Source organism: Rhinolophus ferrumequinum, chromosome 10, assembly GCF_004115265.2.
Source record: "Rhinolophus ferrumequinum isolate MPI-CBG mRhiFer1 chromosome 10, mRhiFer1_v1.p, whole genome shotgun sequence".
Classification (NCBI taxonomy): domain Eukaryota; kingdom Metazoa; phylum Chordata; class Mammalia; order Chiroptera; family Rhinolophidae; genus Rhinolophus; species Rhinolophus ferrumequinum.
The window spans coordinates 61,740,523-61,761,298 of NC_046293.1; the positions used below are offsets into that span (position 1 = coordinate 61,740,523).

At 41.3% G+C, this 20,776-nt stretch overlaps 1 protein-coding gene across 1 annotated transcript in view; it reads left to right on the plus strand.

Annotated features, from left to right (window-relative positions):
* TBC1D30 (TBC1 domain family member 30) overlaps positions 1-20,776 on the plus strand; it is a 70,085-nt gene that overhangs the window by 16,751 nt on the left and 32,558 nt on the right. Inside the window, 2 exon segments of the mRNA XM_033116935.1 lie at positions 18,218-18,279; positions 18,893-18,958. Coding sequence (XP_032972826.1) covers positions 18,218-18,279; positions 18,893-18,958 — 128 coding nt within the window.

Consider the following 20,776-nt stretch of genomic DNA (forward strand, 5'->3'; position numbering starts at 1 on the left):
CTGTTATAGTCATTGCTAACAGTCAAGCCCACCAGTGAGGGTGGTTTGGAATGTAAACTTTGTTCCACTTGTGTGGACCAGTCACCTTCAGCATCCAGTGGTATTCATGTCCTGTCCATGGATGGCGGGACCAGGCTCTCTTAAACTTTCCCATTAAGTTAATGCTCCTTGCACTTGAATTTCAGTCTGTGTTTTACTTGAAACCGTATCTAGAGTATGTGTCAGTGCTGTGAATATAGTTAGGGAATGTGAGCCTCAGGGTGATTAAAATGACCTGAGTTTTTCCCAGTAAATCAACCTAATTCTCCTCTCAATTCATAGAATAATGAAAGTTGAGATCCGTGGGGCTCATCTAGTCCAAACCACTCAGTTTACAGATGAAGAAATTGAAGGCTCAGAGGGTGAAATAAGATGTTTACAGTCATCTCACACCCATTAAGATAAAATAAGTGTTGACCAGAATGTGAAAAAAATGGAAGCCTTTGCACACTGTTGGTGGGAAAGTACAATGGTGCTTCTGCTGTGGAAAATTAAAAATAATAATTTTTTCCCTCATAAAATTAAAAATTAAAATTGCCGTATGACCGAGCAATTCTATTTCTGGGTATCTACCCAAAAGAATTAAAAGCAGGGTCTTGAAGAGACATCTGTACATAAGTGTTCATAGCAGTATTATTTACAATAGCCAAAGGGTGGAAGCCACTCAAGTGTCCATTTATGGAAGGATGGATAAACAAAATGGTGTGTAGACATACAGTGGAATATTTTTCAGCCTTAAAAAGGAAGGAAATTTTGACACTTGTTACAACATGGATGAACCTTGAGGGAATTATTCTAAGTGAAATAATCCAGTCATCAAAATATAAATACTGTATGATTCCGCTTACATGAGGTGCTGAGAGTAGTCAAATTCATAGAGACAGAAAGTAGAATGGTGGTTGCCAGGGACTGGGGGAGGGTGGAATAGGGGATTATTGTTTAATGGATACAGAGTTTTAGTTTGGGAAAATGTAAATTCTGGAGATGGTTGCACAACAGTTTGAGTGTACTTAATACGATTGAACTGTACACTTAAAATGGTTTATATGGCAAGTTTCACGCTATATGTATTTACCCCCTGCCCCAAGATGCTTATGGTCACATGGGTAGCTGGTGTTGCATTTCCTGTCAACTCCCTATTCTGTGCTTGCCCTAATATGCCATTCATGGCATTATTTCCACAAAATTAATCATGAAGTAAAAGCCAAAGCATCCTCCCCTCAATTAGTTTATCATCATTCAAAAAAATAGTTTTCATTGTGGATGCTTAGATGTTGTTTGACTCCCACCTTCCTCTCTTCTTCATGTTGCTTCTTCCCACTTCATCCCACTTCCCACTCCGTGCTCCAGGCAGGAGGAGTTACACGTGGTACTTAAAACTCACCACATTGTCTCTTGCGACATGCTGTTTCCTCTGTCTGGCCCTGTTTTCTCTACTACCTCTGTATGGTAGCTTCTACTTTTAGGATCCAGCTGAGGCATCATCTCTTCTGGAAAGTACTTTTGACCACATAGTCTGAATTAGATGCTTACTCTTTTCAGGGTCATCCTGGCCACAGGGAATAGTCATAGTCTGTTTCCTGGTCTGCATCTCACTGGACTGTGCCTTGCCAGTCTCAATGTCCCCAATGCCTAGCACATTGCCTGCACAGGGGAGGTGCTCAAAAATGTTTGCCAAAGGACAAAATGTATCTCGTAAGATACTGCTATAAGACAGACATTTAAAAATTGACACCAATTGCTGATCAGCGACTCTCTGGCTTTTTTTTTTTTTTTAAGGGTATCTCTTATATTTTTGTCGTAAACTACACATAACATAAACTTTGCCATACTAATCATTTTTAAGTGTATAATTCAGTGGTATTAAGTACATTGATGTTGTGTATCACCACCATCCATCTTTAGAGCTCTTTTCATCTTGTGAAACTGAAACTCTACACCCAATAAACAATGACTCCCTCTCCCTATTTCTCCCTCTCCTCAGCTCCTGGCAACCACCATTCAATATCGTCCTTTCATGACTGGCTTATTTCACTTAACATGTAATGTCTTAAAGTTCATCCATGTTGTAGCATGTGTCAGAATGCCCTTCATTTTTTCAGGCTGAATAATATTCCACTGTGTGTATGTTCCACATTTTGTTTATCCATTCACCCGTTGTGGACACTTGGGTTGCTTCCACCCCTTGGCTGTTGTGAATATGCTGCTGTGAACATGGGGTAGCTCTGACTTTTTAAACTTGGCAAGCCTGCCTTGTGCCTTCCATACAGAGCTGCATAAAAACACGCCTTTAATACTCTGAACCCTTTACAGCTTCCATCCTGAACCATCTTTCTCCACCTGCTTTCTGTCCTATTCCAGTCTCCCCAGCTTTGATCTTCTGACGTGTTTTCCTCACTTAAACCTGCTTCTCTGGCTTCTCTCTGCACCTGTGACGCCTCCCCACCCCCTTTTTTGTGGTTTCGGATCAGTAATGCTGCAGGTCCTGTCTGAAAACTTGCTTCTATACCTCATGGAGTTTGGGATCTCTCAGTAGTATGTTTTCCCTTCCCTCTTCCTTCTTCCCTTTCTCCTCCAATCCAGGTCTTTCCCTTCCAATTTTCCAGCTATTCCCATCAGAGAAAGGAAGATTCACTGGCAGCATCACTCCCAGGCTGTTCATCATGACGCCCCCACCCCCTTATCCTTCATCATCCTGCTCCTCTTTCCTCACCCCCTTGGAGAAGTGAAAAGTGCCCTCCTATACTTGTGACAACCAAGAGCACAATATAGCCCCCACTCCCAACAGTGGATCTGGGTGGGGGGAGAGCAGTATGTTTTATATCTGTTCTGATTGGGGCCATCCTGCATGTCCACTGTCACATGCTCTCTTTTCCAGAAGCACCATCTTGTCTCCTCATCCCTTCACTTCACTGTAAACCTGTTCCTTCTCTGCCACTTCTCCAAGTACCACTGGCATGAAGCTGGTTGTAACACACACTTTGCTGGAGGCTTCAGGGTGATGTGGAGGAAAGCCGTGGCATGCCAGGAAACAAGAAATGGCTAACTACTGAGTCTTAGACAATATTGTTCTTAAGCGTTCTTTGGCCTTCTTCCCCTGGGGATTTCTCCCTGACAGTCTTTTTCTTTAGGCTTTAGTGATCTATTTTAGAGCTCAACTGTCCTTCCTGTTAGGAAGCCAGAAGGCTGACGAGCTACAGGGTAAACCTGCGCCACTGGCCTACCCTAACTTTCCCTCATGGAAGAGTTAGTTACAGATAATTTTGCTGCCTGTAGCATCCCTCTGTGTTGTTCCAACTCACCTGAATGGATGAGGTCAGAAAGGATGCTGGAAGCATTCCAAACATTTCTCTTTGACTAAAAGCTCATTTTGAATCAAATCGTACACCAAATTTTGTAACGCAAGTGTTGGACATACAGCAAGAGAGCAGCATCTGAAGCGTTGACTCACTGCATCAAAGTGTCCACATCAGTTAGTGGTTAATGAGATTTTTCTACTGCGTGTGATATTGTGCAAGAGTTTTCAAACTTGTTTTTAAAAGTCTTTGGGCAATTTGATTGGAATCGTCTCAAACATTATCCTAGCTCTGAGATGGTGATTACAACAGCTGCTCCCTGCACAAAAGGGAACACAACAATGGCACAAAAATGATTCAAGATGGATTATCCCCAGAGTCCGTATCATTTAACATTTTTCTCTTTAGGGAGAGGGATCTTCGGCTTGTTGCTTTCTCAGCTAATTGACCAGTTTCCCCTTTCCCATTTGGCAAAATACATTTAGAGATCAATCATGTTGGCAGTTTCTTGGGGAACTTCAAGGTGGCCCAGATTTTTCCTGGATAGGGTGGGATGATGTAGAAAGGCATGTCCCATGAGGCTGCCACCGAGCGTCATCTCTCTGTGAACCCCAATGAACTCCTGCAGCCCCTCCCCCCACCAAGTGTCATACAAGGATACGCTACAGCTGGTCTTGTGCAGTCCTCACCTAAGAACTTCACACCATTTGCTCTGGCATCATGGAATTTATTTGTTAATTGGCCATGCTAAGCTTACCTTGTTGAAGCCATTTGTCATCTCTGCTAGTATTGTGTTTGTTTTAGTAGATAAATAATATAAAGAGAGTTTGAGGAAATGATGGGCATTTCATTCACTGGGTAATATAAGTGGGGCTGTGGACAAATCTCCTTTTATAGGTTGGTGCAAAAGTAATCACGGTTTTTGCAATTATTTTTAACCTTTTAAACCGCAATTACTTTTGCACTAACCTAATAGAACTTCCAAAATGTTTTTGATCCTGCTTAGATAAAAGCATCTGGTTAAATATTATCGATTTAGTGGATTGAATGTGGCTTTAGAGGGAGACAGACTTGGGTTCAAATCCCAACTCGACTATTTATTTGTTGTATGAAATTAGGAAAGTTACTTAATCTCTTGGTTTGTTCGTTCATTTGTTTGTTCCTTTTTTCTTTCCTTCCTTTGTCCCTTTGGGAATAAAAAAAAGATCAGAAAAGTACAAGGAAAAATACAATAAATTCCCATGTTCCCACCACCCAGCATTAACTATTTATATTTGACTGTATTTTCTTTTAATCATTTTTTATATGCCTGTAAAAAATTACCCTGACAATATATGTGTACACTCTCCTTTTGCTCTCCATTGCTTGGAAAATAATACTTACCTGTTGGGTTAAAACGAAATAAGATAATTAAAGCACCTGACCTAATGCCTGATCCACAGTAGACAACTGGTACATAGTCGTTTTAACTAGTTATTGTTCTCCTATTTTTGCTTCTTTCATTGTGCATTTCCATTAGAAAATACAGTCCTGGCAAATTGACAGACTTATAAAAATGATTTCTTTTTTCACAAGCTATTTATCCTTCTAGGAAGTATTTGCAACCTCCGATTCAAGGAATTGGTGTTAATACATGTAGGAATGTAAACTACACCATAAAACTTATTTATATCACAAACAATGAAAATGTATTACAAGATAATAAATGATGGGTTACATTTGGGAAACCCTTAAAATGATTGAACCAAATTTTAGAAAATTGCATGCATTATTTAAAAAGCTATAATATTGGAGGGATAGAAAGATTGAGAAGAAAATTGCTTACTTAAACTCTGCTGTAAAAGATTGATTTCATGCTTTTGGTGATTTTGCAAAGCCAGGGGCTGTCAGGTAATTAATGCTGGGGCGTTATTAATGTATGAAGAGCAGGGAAGGACGAACTTGTCTGCATCTATGCAAATTCTCTCCAAGTAATATGTTAAAAAAAAATCAAGATGATGAAAAATGTGAGCAATTTGTCAATTTAAATGAATGTCTTATGGGCTTCCTAGACTGGTTTTGCACTAAAATCTTTATGTCAGAATGGATGGTAGCATAATTAAACAGCAAAAATCTAGAGTGACCTGGTGACATCATTTGTAATCTGTGACAGTGTTTAAAATGTCTTTCCTTTAAAAAATAGTCTAAGTGCCTTTAATACTATATATTAATGATACACTAGGTAAGCTTATACAGGCGTACCTTGGAGATATTCCAGACCACTGCAATAAAGCAAGTATTGCAATGAAGTGAGTCGTAATCTTTTTGCTTGGTGAGGGTCTTGTAGAAAATGCAACATCTGTGAAGCGCAATAAAGTGAAGCGCAATAAAATGGGGTATACCTGGGCCACACAATGTGGTAAGTGCTTTACCTGTAACATTCGATCCTTGGAATAAACCCTCTGAAGTAGGTAGTTTGATTGTCCCATTTGTGGATGAGGAAACAGATAATTAACTTACCCAAGTTTACAGAGCTACTGAGTGGTAGAGCTAGGTTTCAAATCCAGGCAGCTAGTTCTAGAATTTGTGCTTTGTAGCTACTGTACCATACTGACTGCCATTATAGCTAGAATTTCAAGAGCGTCTTTTACCTGATAAGTAGAGCAAATATGTGAAATTTGAGCATCATATATTTTGGGAACTTGCCAGGGAAACTAAGAGTGGTGTTTATGGATTTTTTGGTACATTGCACAAATGTCAGTCAAAATAACTGTTCATAAACACATGTGCTCATTTCTCTTGTAGTTGAATAAAAAGTCCCCCCACCCCCCCCTTTTTTTTTAAAGTGGAAAGGTATGGCTTTCTTCTTGGCAGGATGAATTTACGATGTTATTTATTTTTTATTTATTTTTCTTTTTCATAATACCGTTTTTATTTATTTAATTAATTTATTTATTTTTTCTTTTTTTATTTTTTAATTTATTGGGGTGACAATTGTTAGACGATGTTATTTATTTTTAACGTTCAAGTGTTGAGTGTCCAATGTGTTAGCTGCAGGCAGGAGAGGGGAGAGATACAACAATGTATAAACCGTAGTCCCTGCGCTCAAAGGAGTTTATCATCTATTGAAAGGAAAAGGTCTGCCTATAAATAATTCAAGGGCATAGATGAATCCGGTGTGGGAGTAGAATATGGCATATGGAATACAGGTGTTAAGGCAGGTATCATTTTTAAATATCTAGTCAGCAGGATCCCAATCTGATATTCTTTGTGTGTCATAGATGCAATTAAAAAAACACTTACTGAGTGCTTCCTCTATATCAGGTCTTGCGTTAGAAAATTATTTTGAATGTTCCTAAAATATACTGTGGGACTTGGTTTTCAAGTATTAGGAAGGTTTAAAATTTAGAGAAACCAGAAGTAACTCTTTTGAGATATAATCTTTCCCTCTCTAAGAACTGGCCTATCTGATTGTTGCTGGCACTAGGCCAGATTGATGTACTGCCTGTGACACTTGGAGGTAAGCTAGGACTAAAGACAGTGGTAATTAAAGGTGCCAGCACTGCTATGTTAAGTTCACAAGTACAATAGGCCACACTTATATTGCTTCTAAAAGAGAAGGAATACATAGAAAGTGTGTTTATTAAGAGCTGTCTGCTTCCTTAGGAGTTAGTCTTTATTACCAAAACTTTAGGTTGATTTTTAAAGAGTAGAACACATACGAGGTGTGACAATTAAGTTTGTGAACGTTTTGCAGCGACCTTGCTAACCTGTTTTATATCAGAGGGATTATTCATTATGAATTTGTACCAACTGGACACACAGTTAACCAAGTTGACTATTTGGAAGTGCTGAAAAGGCTGCGTGAAAAAGTTAGCCGACCTGAACTTTTTGCCAACAATGCATGACTCTTGCATCACGGCAATGCACCAGCTCACATGCACTGCCTGTGAGGGAGTTTTTAGCCAGTAAACAAATAACTGTATTGGAACACCCTTCCTACTCTGGCCCCCAATGACTTCTTTCTTTACCCAAAGATAAAAAATATTGAAAGGAAGACATTTTGATGACATTCGGACATCAAAGGTAATACGATGACAGCTCTGATGGCCATTCGAGAAAAAGAGTTCCAAAATTGCTTTGAAGGGTGGACTAGGCATTGGTGTTGGTACATAGATTCCCAAGGGGAGTACTTTGAAGGTGACCATAGTGATATTCAGCAATGATGTATGTAGCACTTTGTCTAGGATGAGTTCATGAACTTAATTGTCCAACCTTGTATATGACCATTTCCAAGGATACACTGGCTACTCCTGTATCTTTATGTAGGTAAAGGTAAAGATGAGTGTAAATCACCAGATATGGTACCCTTTAAAAAGCTGAGGCCTGTATTGACTGACATGCTGTATAATTCCTCTTACCACCAAATATCTGTCACCTGTATAACTCAGAAGACATGCATTTTCCTTTTAATTTTATTCCTAACATGATTTGAAATTGCTTTCTAATGCTTGTCTTGGAGTCTTATACAATGAGAATAATGATCTGAAAAAATGTAGGATTCTTAATAAATATATAAACATTCAATCGGTTCAGAATACTCTTAAAAGCCAAGAAAGTTTAATAATACATTTAAAAAATTCTTGATAAGGACTGAAACCAAAAGGATCTTTTTTGCTTAAACTTCAGTTTACCTGAAAATATAACAACTCAAACTGTATTCTCCAAATATTACAGTTGGTCAACATTTACTTTGGACTGAGGAATTCCTATAGCATAATAGACTGAATATCATTAAAATTGATCTCAGAATCATAGTGTTGGAAGCTATTTTATTGGTATTAATAGTTGAACTTCACCTCATTTCAAATGTCCTTTACAGCACTCCTGACTGTTGGACTAGCCGCCTTCTCTTGAGAAGTCCAAAGGACAGGACATTTAAGATCTTCAGAGGTTACATGCTTTATTATATTGAGTGCATTCTTAAAGTTCGCTGCTACCTGCCTCTCTATAATTCCTATTTACTATGTTTCCCTGAAAATAAGACCTAGCCAGACCATCAGCTCTAATGTGTCTTTTGGAGCAAACATTAATATAAGACCTGGTATATTATATTATTACATTATATTATATTATACCCGGTCTTATATTAAAATAAGACTGGGTCTTATATTAATGTTTGCTTCAAAACATGCATTAGAGCTGATGGTCCAGCTAGGTCTTACTTTTGGGGAAACACGGTAGTAGTTCTGATTTAGCTCTTTGGAGTAGACATGGAAGCTAAACTCAATATTCCTCCCAGTGACCGAAGGTGCCAGGGTAAGAACGTGAAGGAGGAGTGTCTGCTGAGGAACTCAGTCGGGTTCGGACTACTCATGCTCTCTGTGGGTCAGGTCCTGGGTCCTCTGCTGCACAGACTTTTGGGTAAACTGGTAGGGCCATCTTAACCTTTATCTTGTATAGTAACAACAAACACTTGGAAAAGGAGGGCACCCAAATGTAAATGAATTGAGTGTGTGGTTTGTATAATACCACTACTGTGCTAGTCCTGACTCTCATTATGCCGTTTATTTCTCAAATAACTCAAAAAAGTATCATTTATTCTAAAGGTGAGGAATTTGCAACCCAGAAAATAAGTGACTTGCCCAAGGACATAGGGCTAGTAAGTATGGGTGTTAGAAGTCTCCCCCCGTCTGCCTGTCTCCGTAGCTGGCACTATTCTGACACACACACTGCCTCCTGGAGGGCCCGTGTGCTTTCACACACTCACTCCCTTAGCAGTTCACATATGCTATGTCTTCTCTTCCGAATGAGCCCAGCTGGGGGATCTAAGGCTGCCAGGCTGCTGAAGCCAACATTAAGATTGATTCTAATCTCTCTCCTCTTCCTAATACTTCTCTCTTCTCACCATCAAAATTAAGCGTGTTCTTTTCAAAGGCATCGCCCTTCTCCTCTCTGGGAACATATATGTCTAAGCCGAACTAATCGGCATCAATAGGTCAGAGAAACCTCTCCTTTCCTATCCCTTGACTGGGTCAGAAGAATCTTAGAAGGCCTGGGTGTAAAAGATTGGGAAATTGAAGCTAAATAGTTAAATTGTGAACACCGCAATTATAAGATGAACACAGATGACCTTTGCCCTTGGCCTGCTTCCAGGTGAAAATGGATAGTTCAATGACCTAAAGCTCTGGGAAAACACTGGAATATACAATACTTAGGAGGAGGTAGAGATAATGGTATCCCTCCAAGTCCTCACAGAGTAAGTACACGAATCTTTCGCGCTGTCCTATCACTATCCGTTTGTTTCGCCTTCAGTAAGCTGTAAGCTTCTTGCAGGTAGAGAATGTACTGAATTCACACTTTTATTTCTCGTAGGCCATACATAGCACAATACCTTTTCCAGAACAGTTAATAAATAAATGTTTACTTCATTCGTGAATGAATGAAGAAATAAAAGAAATATACAGATGTCTTAATGTGGTCACCATAAACCTACCTCAAGTGGTATTGAATCAATTTCAGTTATTTTGAGGCAAGAAAATACTTCACAGAAAATAACAGGCCAAGAAGACTTATATGACGATTTCTAAAATCTTGGGTTAGCTATGAATTTCAGGTTACATGGACCTGGCCGCAGGGTTTTAAGTACATTTCAAGTATGGTACAGTGAAAGGGGACTTCCACTCCAGCTGTGAATTGAATTATGATATTAGCTAAGTTTTTAACTTAAAAGTTTCTGGTCTGTAAGTAAAAGTGGTTATTCTTAAAATACGTCATCCAAACTATTTGATGTATTTGGAGGGAGTGTTAGGGGTGGTTTTGCTTTTGAAAATATGTGATTAAAGGGGATGGTCCTGCGGAAGCATAAATGGGACTATCAGGAAGTAGAAGATGGTGCCGAGTGGGATTTGGTCTTGGAATTTCAAGGCCTCTCTGTTCCGTGCTTGACAGAATCCTTTCTTTGAAATAAAATATAAAAGACACACCCGATTGTCTTCAAGGATGCCTGTACTTAAATAGAGAAATAGATTTTTATGACTAAGAGGAGAAAATCACATACAAAAAATGTCCTGTGTACATAATGGGATGTGTCAGCTAGTTGTAAGGTTTTCCTCCCCCTCAATTTCTTTCTGCTGCCCTGACTCTATGTCTCTTTTATGAGGGGAAAATGGTTATGATGCTTGTCACCATGAGCTCATAGTATGTAGGCTCCATCCTGGATAATGAATTGAAGGAACTACTTATTCAGGCCCGACTTAGGTCTGAGGAGAGTGTTAACTTCTTATGGTGCTGGCCACAATTACTGTCCTTTTAGGAGATACTACTTTTATTATTCAAGAGTTGCTCACAGACCTTCAAAAATTGCAGGGAGAGCAGAGAGGAGAATCAGACTCCCGCTCCTTCTACTAGCACGAGTGCAATGATGTACCCATCTCCTGCCCAGTGGGAGATAGCACTAGACCTGGTATCTGGTAAGATCTCTTCTGACTCTCAGAGACTCAAGTGCACGTGGACGACTGCCAGGGAGCTGCCGCTGTGAGGATGAGTTCCAGGTCCACTTCTTCAGAGCAGATCAGCTCCCTGTGCTTGTTCTCTCTTCTCACAGCCCGCTGCCAGGGCTTTTTCTCTTGGTAATTGTCACCACTAGTTCTGTTCAGTCCCTGAAGGTAAGCACGTAGGCCCTTTTTATTTTAAGATTTTACTATTACACAAAAATAGCAGCATCAGGAAATCACAGAAGTCCCAGACCTGAATCCCTTCTGGAAGCCACTGGGGCATAGCTTTTATTACTTATGTGGGGCTTTCTCTTTCTTCTTGCTTCTTCCCCCTTCTCCCATTAAAGGAATAGTTTGCTCTCAAGGAAGCCTCACTCCCAGACCATAGGCCTGAAGATCCCTACCTCCTTGTTTCCACCTGGGATCTTGCATCTCTGGGGATGTTCCGTGGGTATTAGACTCTCTAGGACATTCGGGGTGTTTTCTCAAAGCACTCATTTTCTTTAGCATTCTGAGTAACAGATTCTCATCCAATGTGAAGTTTTCACTGAACCTTCCTTTTCCCAAATTCAGCTTAAAACATAATTGTCTTGGACCACGCCAAGGTACGATTTGCTTAAACATGAACTTACAGATATCAGTTATAACGTAAAGCGTGATGGTAAGTTGGCCTGGCTAGAAATCTCACCAGCTGAGATCCTGAAACAACTTGCATTATTTCCTCTGCAAGTTGACTTCAGATGACATCTTTGGCTTTTTTGAAAACAATATTCCAGAAATGAATAAAAAACTATTGAGTCATATAATAAATATAACAGTAGGCTTGTGCCATGCTGCTTTTAGAGCATTGTATTTTAGTGCTCGTTTAATTATGTTAGCTATAAAAGTTGGCAGTCTTGGTTTTCCTCTCCATTGTACATGAAACAATATTATTTAATTTCCTCACTATTTATTGCTATAATAGTAGAAACTCTTCAGATAATTTTTTTTTCTTTCACTGGTTTCAACTTCTATGTAGTTTAGAATGGAAAGTTTTCAAGGAGGCTTTTTTTGTCTCTTAACAAAGTCAGTTTTTCCCTGTAATAAATCTGAGAGGTGAAATAGAATTTTCGTCTTGAAAGTAAACCAGCCCTGTCACTACTAGTAACAAAATAAAAAAGGTATTATAACCGAAGAAGAGCTTCAGAGAGAGGCCTTGTGGGTTGGCAGTCTAGGATCGAAGGCTTCAGGTTTGCCAGTCCAGGAATTTGATTTCTTCAGCTCACTGAGAGTTGGGTGAACTCAATGGTATGGATGATGTTAACTGGTCAGTACGTTCTCTCTGTGGCAAAGTCTCTATGGGAAGCGAAATGACAATCACAAGTTTACATGGTGATCGTGGAGTCAGAGCCAAAGGGAGCCGGATGGATGTCCTTCTCTGCACTCCACAGGCGGTATTCTAGATTAGAGCTCATTTCTCCTCCTCTTGGCTGCTGGGGCTGTCTTTCCTGCTGACCCAGTCAGTGCTGGCAACTGAGCGTGAATAGCCTCGCTTGTTAAAACAGAACACAAAACCCTCTCAGGTTTGAGCAGATGAGAACTCCGGACGACAAGACTGTACATGCAGTTACCAGCTTGCTCTCCTGGCTTTCCCCTGTCCTTCTAGTTCTCTGCCTTTGATTCTGGGTATTCATCAACTGTTTTACCCCCAAGGGCCTGTTGTGCCCTCTAAAGGAATGGTCAAACATCAGACCTCTTTCTGTTATACTCAGCACAGCTGGGATGGGCTGGAACAGTGAGTGGTCATCTTATTAAAATTAAGAGAAAGCTAAAGGAAAACAAACATGTACCGAAACTATACAAGCATCAGGCTGATGAAAGGTAGATTTCTGTCCGTGAGCTTGGTGTAAAACCTAAGCCAAACAGTTAATCATGACCAGGTTAAATGACATCATCTTCTGCAGTGATGAGGCAGATTACTGCCTTTTTCAAAGCATCTTTACCTAAGTCAGGCAGGCAAAACTGGATAGTTTACATATCCCTTATCAGCCTGGTTTATGTTTGCGGAGTGACTAATCTCATTTTAACAGATTCTTATATATGAAATGTATATTTCAAGCGTAGAGTTGTATCATTTCTAACATTGTCCTCCAATTCTGGAGGCACTTCACAAAGCCCAGAATATATTGATTACAAAATAAGTGTGCCAGAGTCATAAGGGTGACTTCTTTTGTTAGCTTTTTCAGAATATCATTAGGAATGCATTTAAAAATTATTCAGTAGTTTTCAATCAGTAACAGCCACTGTTTTCGATGCTCAAATTGTTTTGTCTTTGGCCAGTAGAAGCCTATTCATGTGGCTCCTGTGTCCTTTTGAGATGACCCTGTTGGTTTTGGAGCATTTCCTTCCTTCCTGAGCTCATGAAGATGTTTCGGGCTCATCTTGTACTTTTTCTGGCCCAGATCTGGAATCCGTTACACCTCAAAGGGGCCCTTGCTTCTTTTAGTGGGAAATGGTTTTTAGAGACCACAGTCTGGAGGCTGGGGGATGTACATTGCTGTTGGGTTGTCCTTACTTTTAAACTTCTTCCGTGGATATGTATGTATTTCTAAAGGAAAAAAGATGAGTTCACACTAGCATTTCCAACTTAAATATACTATTGCAGAATTGAAGAAAAACTTAATTTCTTTGACTGTACATGTGTATTTCTGTTCCGCTGAATACATCTTAGTTCCTTTTGACATTAGCATAATGATTTGCTTATGGTATAAGAATTTAAAAAACAATGCCAATATTAGTAATGACAATAATGCTACTGAATGAATTCTAAGATTTTGTTGCAGCTCTCCTTGCCTTTGGAATATATTCCACCATTCATATACGGTCATAACGTTGTATTCTCAAGCAACTTACTGTTTCCGTGTTCTTTTGCCATCAAAGAGATACTCCGTTAGGTTCATTTGTTTCCATTCAGTACCAATTTTTTAGGATTTTTAAAATTTAATTTATTAATGTTATTAATATAACATGTTATTCCATAGTCAAAACTATGTAAGGCACATCCGAGAAGTCTGTTTTCTGTTCCTGCCTCTTCCACACTATTCTCTCCCACATAAATACTCTTATTAGTTTTTGGTTTATGCATCTAGTGTTCCTTTCTAAATGTTAGCAAACACAAATATCTTCATACGTCTCCCCCCACACATCCTTTCCTTCTTTATTCCGCATTCATTTTTATGATTAATATTTTAATATTCCATTGGTGAATATCGTAGTTTAAGAGTGACCTTTTTTTTTTTTTTAACAGTAATTCTAGCTACTAGTTCTGAACTACTGAGTCAGGTGTCTGCCTGGAGAGATGAGGAAGCACTTTTTTAAATTAAAAAACTGCTTTTAAATGGGAACACTTCTTTTTTCTTGAAGCCCATTCTTCCAAGAGAAACAACCATTATTATTACTTTTCTTTTTTTTTTTTTTTTTTTACATGCTCGCCATGCTTCTCTAAGCTGCCAGGGAAGAGTTTAACACAATTTGGGATGAAGCTTCGCCATCTGCCAGCTTCTCTGCTGTGTTGCCAGATTCGTCCTGCGGTCGGCTGACCGTCCCTTTGGAGGTTGCTCAGATGAAGTGGGCGCTTGCATCTCTCGAGGGTGTTCTGCATTTGAGACTTGCTCCCTTTGGTGCCCCCTCCAACCCCTCCAGGTGTTGCGAGAAGCGCGCAAATCTCTGTCGCAGCTTCTGGTCCCTAGTGCAGTTGCTCACCCGTCGGCTCACGGGTTTCCCCGGCTCTCCAGCTCCACGACTCCCGGGCACAGGTGCCGGGAGCCAGCCCCGCGCAGGGCTAAGCCGCCCCGCCTGCGCACGGTGATGCCGGGATTGGGGGCGGGAGCGCCGCCTTCCTCTCCCGCGCTCACTTGCTCCCGCCCTCCTCCCCGCCCCAAGCACTCTACTGCCTTAGCTGTGCAGGCTCCGCACTGCAGATGCCCGCCGGCCGCCCTGGGATCGGCGGCTCCCGCGCTGCCCCCAGGTCCCCTCTACCCCCGAGCGCCAGTCGCACTCTCGCTGCTCCGGAGGGACCCTCGACTGACCCGACTCGCGGAGCCACTCGCACGAAGCCAGTGGGGCAGGGGGTGACCCGGGCGGACGGTGGCTGCACTGGAGCTCCGGGAGCTCTCGGATGCGACAGGACAAGCTGACCGGCTCCCTGCGGCGCGGAGGGAGATGCCTGAAGCGGCAGGGTGGCGGTGGCGGCGGCAGCGGCGGCGGTGTGGGCACCATCCTGAGCAATGTTCTCAAGAAGCGAAGCTGCATTTCCCGGACCGCGCCCCGGCTGCTGTGCACTCTGGAGCCGGGTGAGGACCCGAGGCTGCAGATAGGGCACTGGAAAGTAGCGTGGCGCCCAGGGAACTGGTACTGCTCGCGCCTCTGCTTGAGCTGGACTCCGCCTAGGTCGCGGAGCGTCCACTGGCCTCCCGGTGTAGGGCACCGGGCTTGGCGCAGGCGGGTCTGGGTCGGCCTGGGAGGGCAGAGCGCAGACCAGGGCCTGGGCGGGGTCAGCGGCCTCCGAGGCGGGGAGGACCCACTGCTCCGTCGGCTGCTCGAGGGCCCCCTCCCCGCGGCCTCTGCGTGGTCCAGCCCTGTTTGTGCCTGGAGCTGGGGAAGTGCTGGCGCCTGCCGGGGCTGTCTTAGGCCGCGCAACCAATTGTGCTTCGGCTTCACATGAAGCCAGACCTTGAAAGAGGTGTGTGAGGCGGAGAAAGGCAGAGGTTTGATACTTGGGGTCTCAGGGGAAGGCAGCAGCTGCTAAGGAAAAATCGGGTACATTTTGCTGACGGCTTCTGCTGCATGAATGCCTGGGGTCAGCTCGCCTGGAGCCTCTAATTCGTGTGTCCGGGTGGGTAGCAGGCAGGAAACACTTCTGCAGCCTAGAGATCCTTTCTTATAGGTAAAGTACGGGAGTGCGCTTGGATGTCCTAGGCTAGGCCCCTTTTGCTTTCAGCATGTGTTTACACATTTCTGCTTCTCCAGGCTGCATAACTCTGCGTCTATTCCACCCCCGGCATCCCTCCCCGGGGTTTTATGGGCTCAGAGCTTTCTGGCGAGGGTGGCCACAGAGGGAACCGGCTGTACTCACACTGGTGCTTAGCGCTCACCTGTCCCTGGAGTGGCATCCTCTGGGTTCCAGGCAGGTTCGTCCTCCCCCCGCCCCCGCCTCCTAGCGCCTTCGGGGACCTGCTATCCTGAGGCTGGAGGGGAGAATCTGCCGAGACACTGAGCCCCAAAGGATGGAACGCGTGGCTGCCTTTCCGAACCTCGTGGTTCCTTTGTTTTTCTCCCCAAGGAAGTGTCTAGTTGCAGAGACTGTAGTATTTATTCACCACCTTCCTTCACCCTTAAAAAAACCTCCTTTCCACGTTAAAAGTGGTTTGTATTTCTGAATCCGGAACAGCTGTGATTATCAGATGAAACATAAACCTTCTCCCCTCCCTTATTCAGTTAGAAGAAAAGAGGTGAAAGTGACCTGATTTCAGCTTCTGCATGCAGGCAGCGAATGATCAATTCCAGTTAAATCCTGTGACTCATTTTTGATCAGGAGAAAATAGTTGTGGTTTTGACTAACCCAGCCAGGTTTCAGCACAGCAGCGCAATCGGCAGGATGCCCAGCAGGTGCTCTGGAAAAGTCAAGGGAGCATATTCGGTTATATATACAGGGAATCCGGGGCTTTTAGGTCGGTAGAAATAATTCAGCGCGGGACCGAATTTCCTGGTCTTTGTTGTAATAAAGCAAACGTCACGACCTGCGCTCCTCCATTCAGCACCCCGGGACTGGACAGCACCCTCACAACGCGAGCGGTTTCTTCCTGCCTTAAATCCTGCGCTCCAGCTGGAGGCACTCTTGGGACCATCGCATCGTTGCATTGAGGCCGGGCTTCATTTAAACCAACTCATAGTGATGAGAATCCGTGGGGGTACTTAACAGATCTTCGGGAAGAAAACCGTCTCTATCTAGGCAGAGTATGGTTTCGGCCCTGAAGCTTTGAAAAGAAATATCTTGGGATTCTCTGCCACAGCTTGACTTCAGAAATCTGGGACCCAACTCCTGTATACTCACAGGACTTGAGAAGGGCATCTGCATACTCTGACGGGCTTGGGCAAATCAGACACATCTCGTTCCAGCTTCTTGATTCCATATACATGTTTCTTAAATGACAAGTCTACTTTATTATTATTATTTTACAAGTTCTGAAGATTGTTTCTATTCCACATACTAGCCCCTAAGTAGTGGAAGTTGTGGAGAGGTTTCAAGTGTGCTTAATCTGCAGTCAACATCTTAGAAGCAAAAATGTTATCATAAATGACAATCATAAATTGTAAAACTGAATGTTATTGATAATGTTTGGTATATATTGGCCCTTGAACTTTTAAGTGATAAGTCTTTCTTTTAGAAAGTGATTTAAAATGTCACTTCATTGAGTTTGAAATTGTAAGAAAAGGATATGTTGCATTTTTAGATTTGATTACGTTATTTTAAAAATAGAATTTAAGTGGGAATAAAAATTGTCATTTGATTTCACCTGAGTAACAACAGCACATACTTCTACAGTGGAATTCTGTATAAATGCCCACTATAAGTATTAAGCATGTAGTCTTTATGCATTCTCCTATTTATTTACTTCTATAGATTTGGGATTTGAAACAAGAAGTTTTTCTAAAGTCATAGGTAACTTAAGATTAGAGATCAGTTATATTTATAGCTTGTAGTCCATAATTAAACATACAAACTTTTATCTTCAGTAACTAAGTCTGTCAAGAAGAATGTAAAAATATATGAAAATTTCCAAATAGGATTGTTAAGGATTCCATAAGTGGGAAGGCATAACATTATTTTTATAGCTGTTGATATGCCACTGAAGTTTCCTTAGTAGATTTAATCCATACAAGAGTCCTAGAAAACAAATTCTATAACTAGAGAATTATCCTCCTTAGTTTCATAAATATTAATTACACTGTGCTAAGTGATTTACAGTTAATCATCAAGACACTACTGAGATAGATGTTATTCTCCTGATTTTAAAGATAAAGAATTGAAACTGAGACAGGTTGAACCATTTGTTTGACTCTAGGAACCAAAGTTGAGCGGAGGTCTGTATGACTCCAAGCGAATGGTGTCATTTTTTGTTTTTGTTTGTGCACTACTCCAGACAGCTGTGGAAGCCACCATTCTATGTAAAAAGCTCTATTCTGTTGCCATAGGATATTTTTCTATTTTAACAATCAGTATTCTTTTAACAAAGTTGACTAAAATTTAGTAAAAATGAATGCTTTAAAAATTTCATGATGATTCAGTAGAGTCAGGTTAAGTTTTACTTTTGATAGAACTTATTTTATCCCAAAATAACAGTTACCTATGTGTTTTTTTTTTTTTAGGAGTTGACACAAAGTTGAAGTTCACTCTTGAGCCATCTTTAGGTCAAAATGGTTTTCAGCAGGTAACTTTATTTTTGGTTTTGAAAATACTCTTACTTTGGGGTATTTATAGGGTACACTGAGATTCAGTCTCAAAGTGGGAAAATTAGCATATACTTTGATACGTGTAAGAAGACAGTCAATTTTTAAAATTATAGGTAAAATAGCTTATGAAGCTACAAATGGCCTGGGTTTATACTTGCGATGAAAAATGTTGTACTTTCTACTAATGGTGCACATGTGAGAATTTACGGAAACCAAACATCTTCTTTTTTTTTTTTTTAATTTATTGGGGTGACAATTGTTAGTGAAATTACATAGATTTCAGGTGTACAATTCTGTATTATATCATCTGTTATTCCGAATCTACAGCACATGTTTTGATTTCTGAACCAGTGCTTCCCAATGCTGTGAGTACGGCAAGTGGATCACAGATGTGTTAAGGCTACGTAAGGGGGCCTTGGGACAGGCACAGTCTTTAGACCAGTCATATCTGGCCGAAAGAAGCTTTGACTGTTTACCCCACTGCTGTACAAATTTTGTCATAGTCTACAGATATCAAGATGGAGAAAAGGTTGAAAAGTGCTTATCCAGCTCAGTATTATCACTCTGCCAATATTTCTTCTTTGTTCCCAGTGGTATGATGCTCTTAAGGCAGTTGCCAGACTATCAACGGGAATACCAAAGGAATGGAGGAGAAAGGTAAGGAGGATTCGTAGGGCTCAAATATAAAAGGATCATGACTCTGTCCTTCTTTAAAGTCTCTGGAATGTCAAAAAGAATATTCTAGATGTAATAATTTTAAACCTGTGTCTCTTTATTATTCATTCATTCAATAAGTATTTATTGATTATCTATTCTGTGCCAGATGCTATCTTAGGTACTGGGGATACAGCAATGGAAAAACAGAACAGACCAAAGTTTTTGTCCTTATGGAGTTTACAAAGAAAAAAATATAAAGTATGTCAGATGGTGATAAGTACCATGGATAAAAATACAGCAGAGAAATAAATTAAGAAAATGCGGAGGAATGGGGATAAGGAGGTGGAATTTGAAATAGCAAAGTGACATTTGAATAGGGCCCTGCAGGAGGTGAGCAGTAGGCCATGCAGCTACCTGGGGGTGAGTACTCCAAACAGAACTCTCTGGTGGGAGCATCTCAGGAATATACCAGCGAAGGCAAGACGACAGGGTGGCCGAAACACAGTGAGCAAAGGGGAAAGCCAGGGAGAGAGGGTCATAGAGGTAATGTGATGAGGTCGGGGGGATGGCAGGTCATGTAGGACCTTGTAGGCCGTGCTAGGACTTTGTCCAGTGTGAAATGGGAAGCACTGGGGACTAACATGATACAACTAACATTTTAAACGGACTACTCTGGCTACTAACTGGAGAATATGAGCGACAAGGGCAGAAGCTGGGAGACCAGTAGACTTGCAATAATTTAAGCAAGAGATGGGCCAGAGATGTGGTAGTGGAGATGGAGAGAAGGGGTCAGATTCAGATTCTAGGCATATTCTGAAGGCTGCGTTGATGTGAATGCCTGTCGGATTGAAATAAGACGTAAGAGGGATGTCAACGATAACTTCTCGATTTTTACCTCAGCTGCTGGAAGGGGAGAGGTATTATTCACGCAGACGGGAGGAGCAGATGTGTGTGTATGTATGTATGTATAGGTGAGGTGGCAGTGAATTAGATGGTTGCCTTTGGCTCTGTTAAGGGTGAGATGTCTATTAGATGTCTAAGTTCAAGATTTCAAGAGGGCATTTGGACATAAGATTCTGATGCTTAGGAGAGAAGTCTGGCTGGACATATTAATCAGTATTATTTCTGCTAAACTATGTTCAGTACCAAAACTTGAAATGTTTTCTTATTGTATTCATTTATAAACCTCATCTAATACTCCTAGAATTTGAGCATTGGGAGTTCCTCAAAATATACCTTAAAAATGGCATTCTGGAATACATATTTCAGAAACAGCTTTTCAGGATAAGAGGATCAGAGGAGTAAAAATACCCAATGACTCTTTTTAAAAAGTTATTTGTTATGAGAGCTCATCTGTCAGGCTTTTTTTTTTTTCGTGCATATGCGTGTGTGTGTGTGTGTGTGTGTGAGAGAGAGAGAGAGAGAGAGAGAGAGAGAGAGAGAGAGAGAGAGAGAGAATGAGAATGAGAGAGGGAGGATTTAAAGGCAGAGGCCACTTCATGGTGAAAAAAGGCCCATTCTCACGAATGACCAGGTGGCTCTTGCCCAAGCATAGACAGCAATTAGGAGCCAAGTGTAACAAGCTCATAACATCATGGAGCTAATTCAATGAACTGAAATAAAATTTGAAAAATATTTTTTTTGTTTTCTTAGCAGTTTCCCTAATGGCTAGATCGTTGCTTGGTACATAGTTGGAATTCAACAAATATGAATTGAAAGAATAAATGAAAGGCCCCGATTGGTGCATTTCAGTACGGCAAACATTTCAATGAGGCCCTTGTGGCTTTCTACATGTGGGCTATATCTGGTCTAGGAACA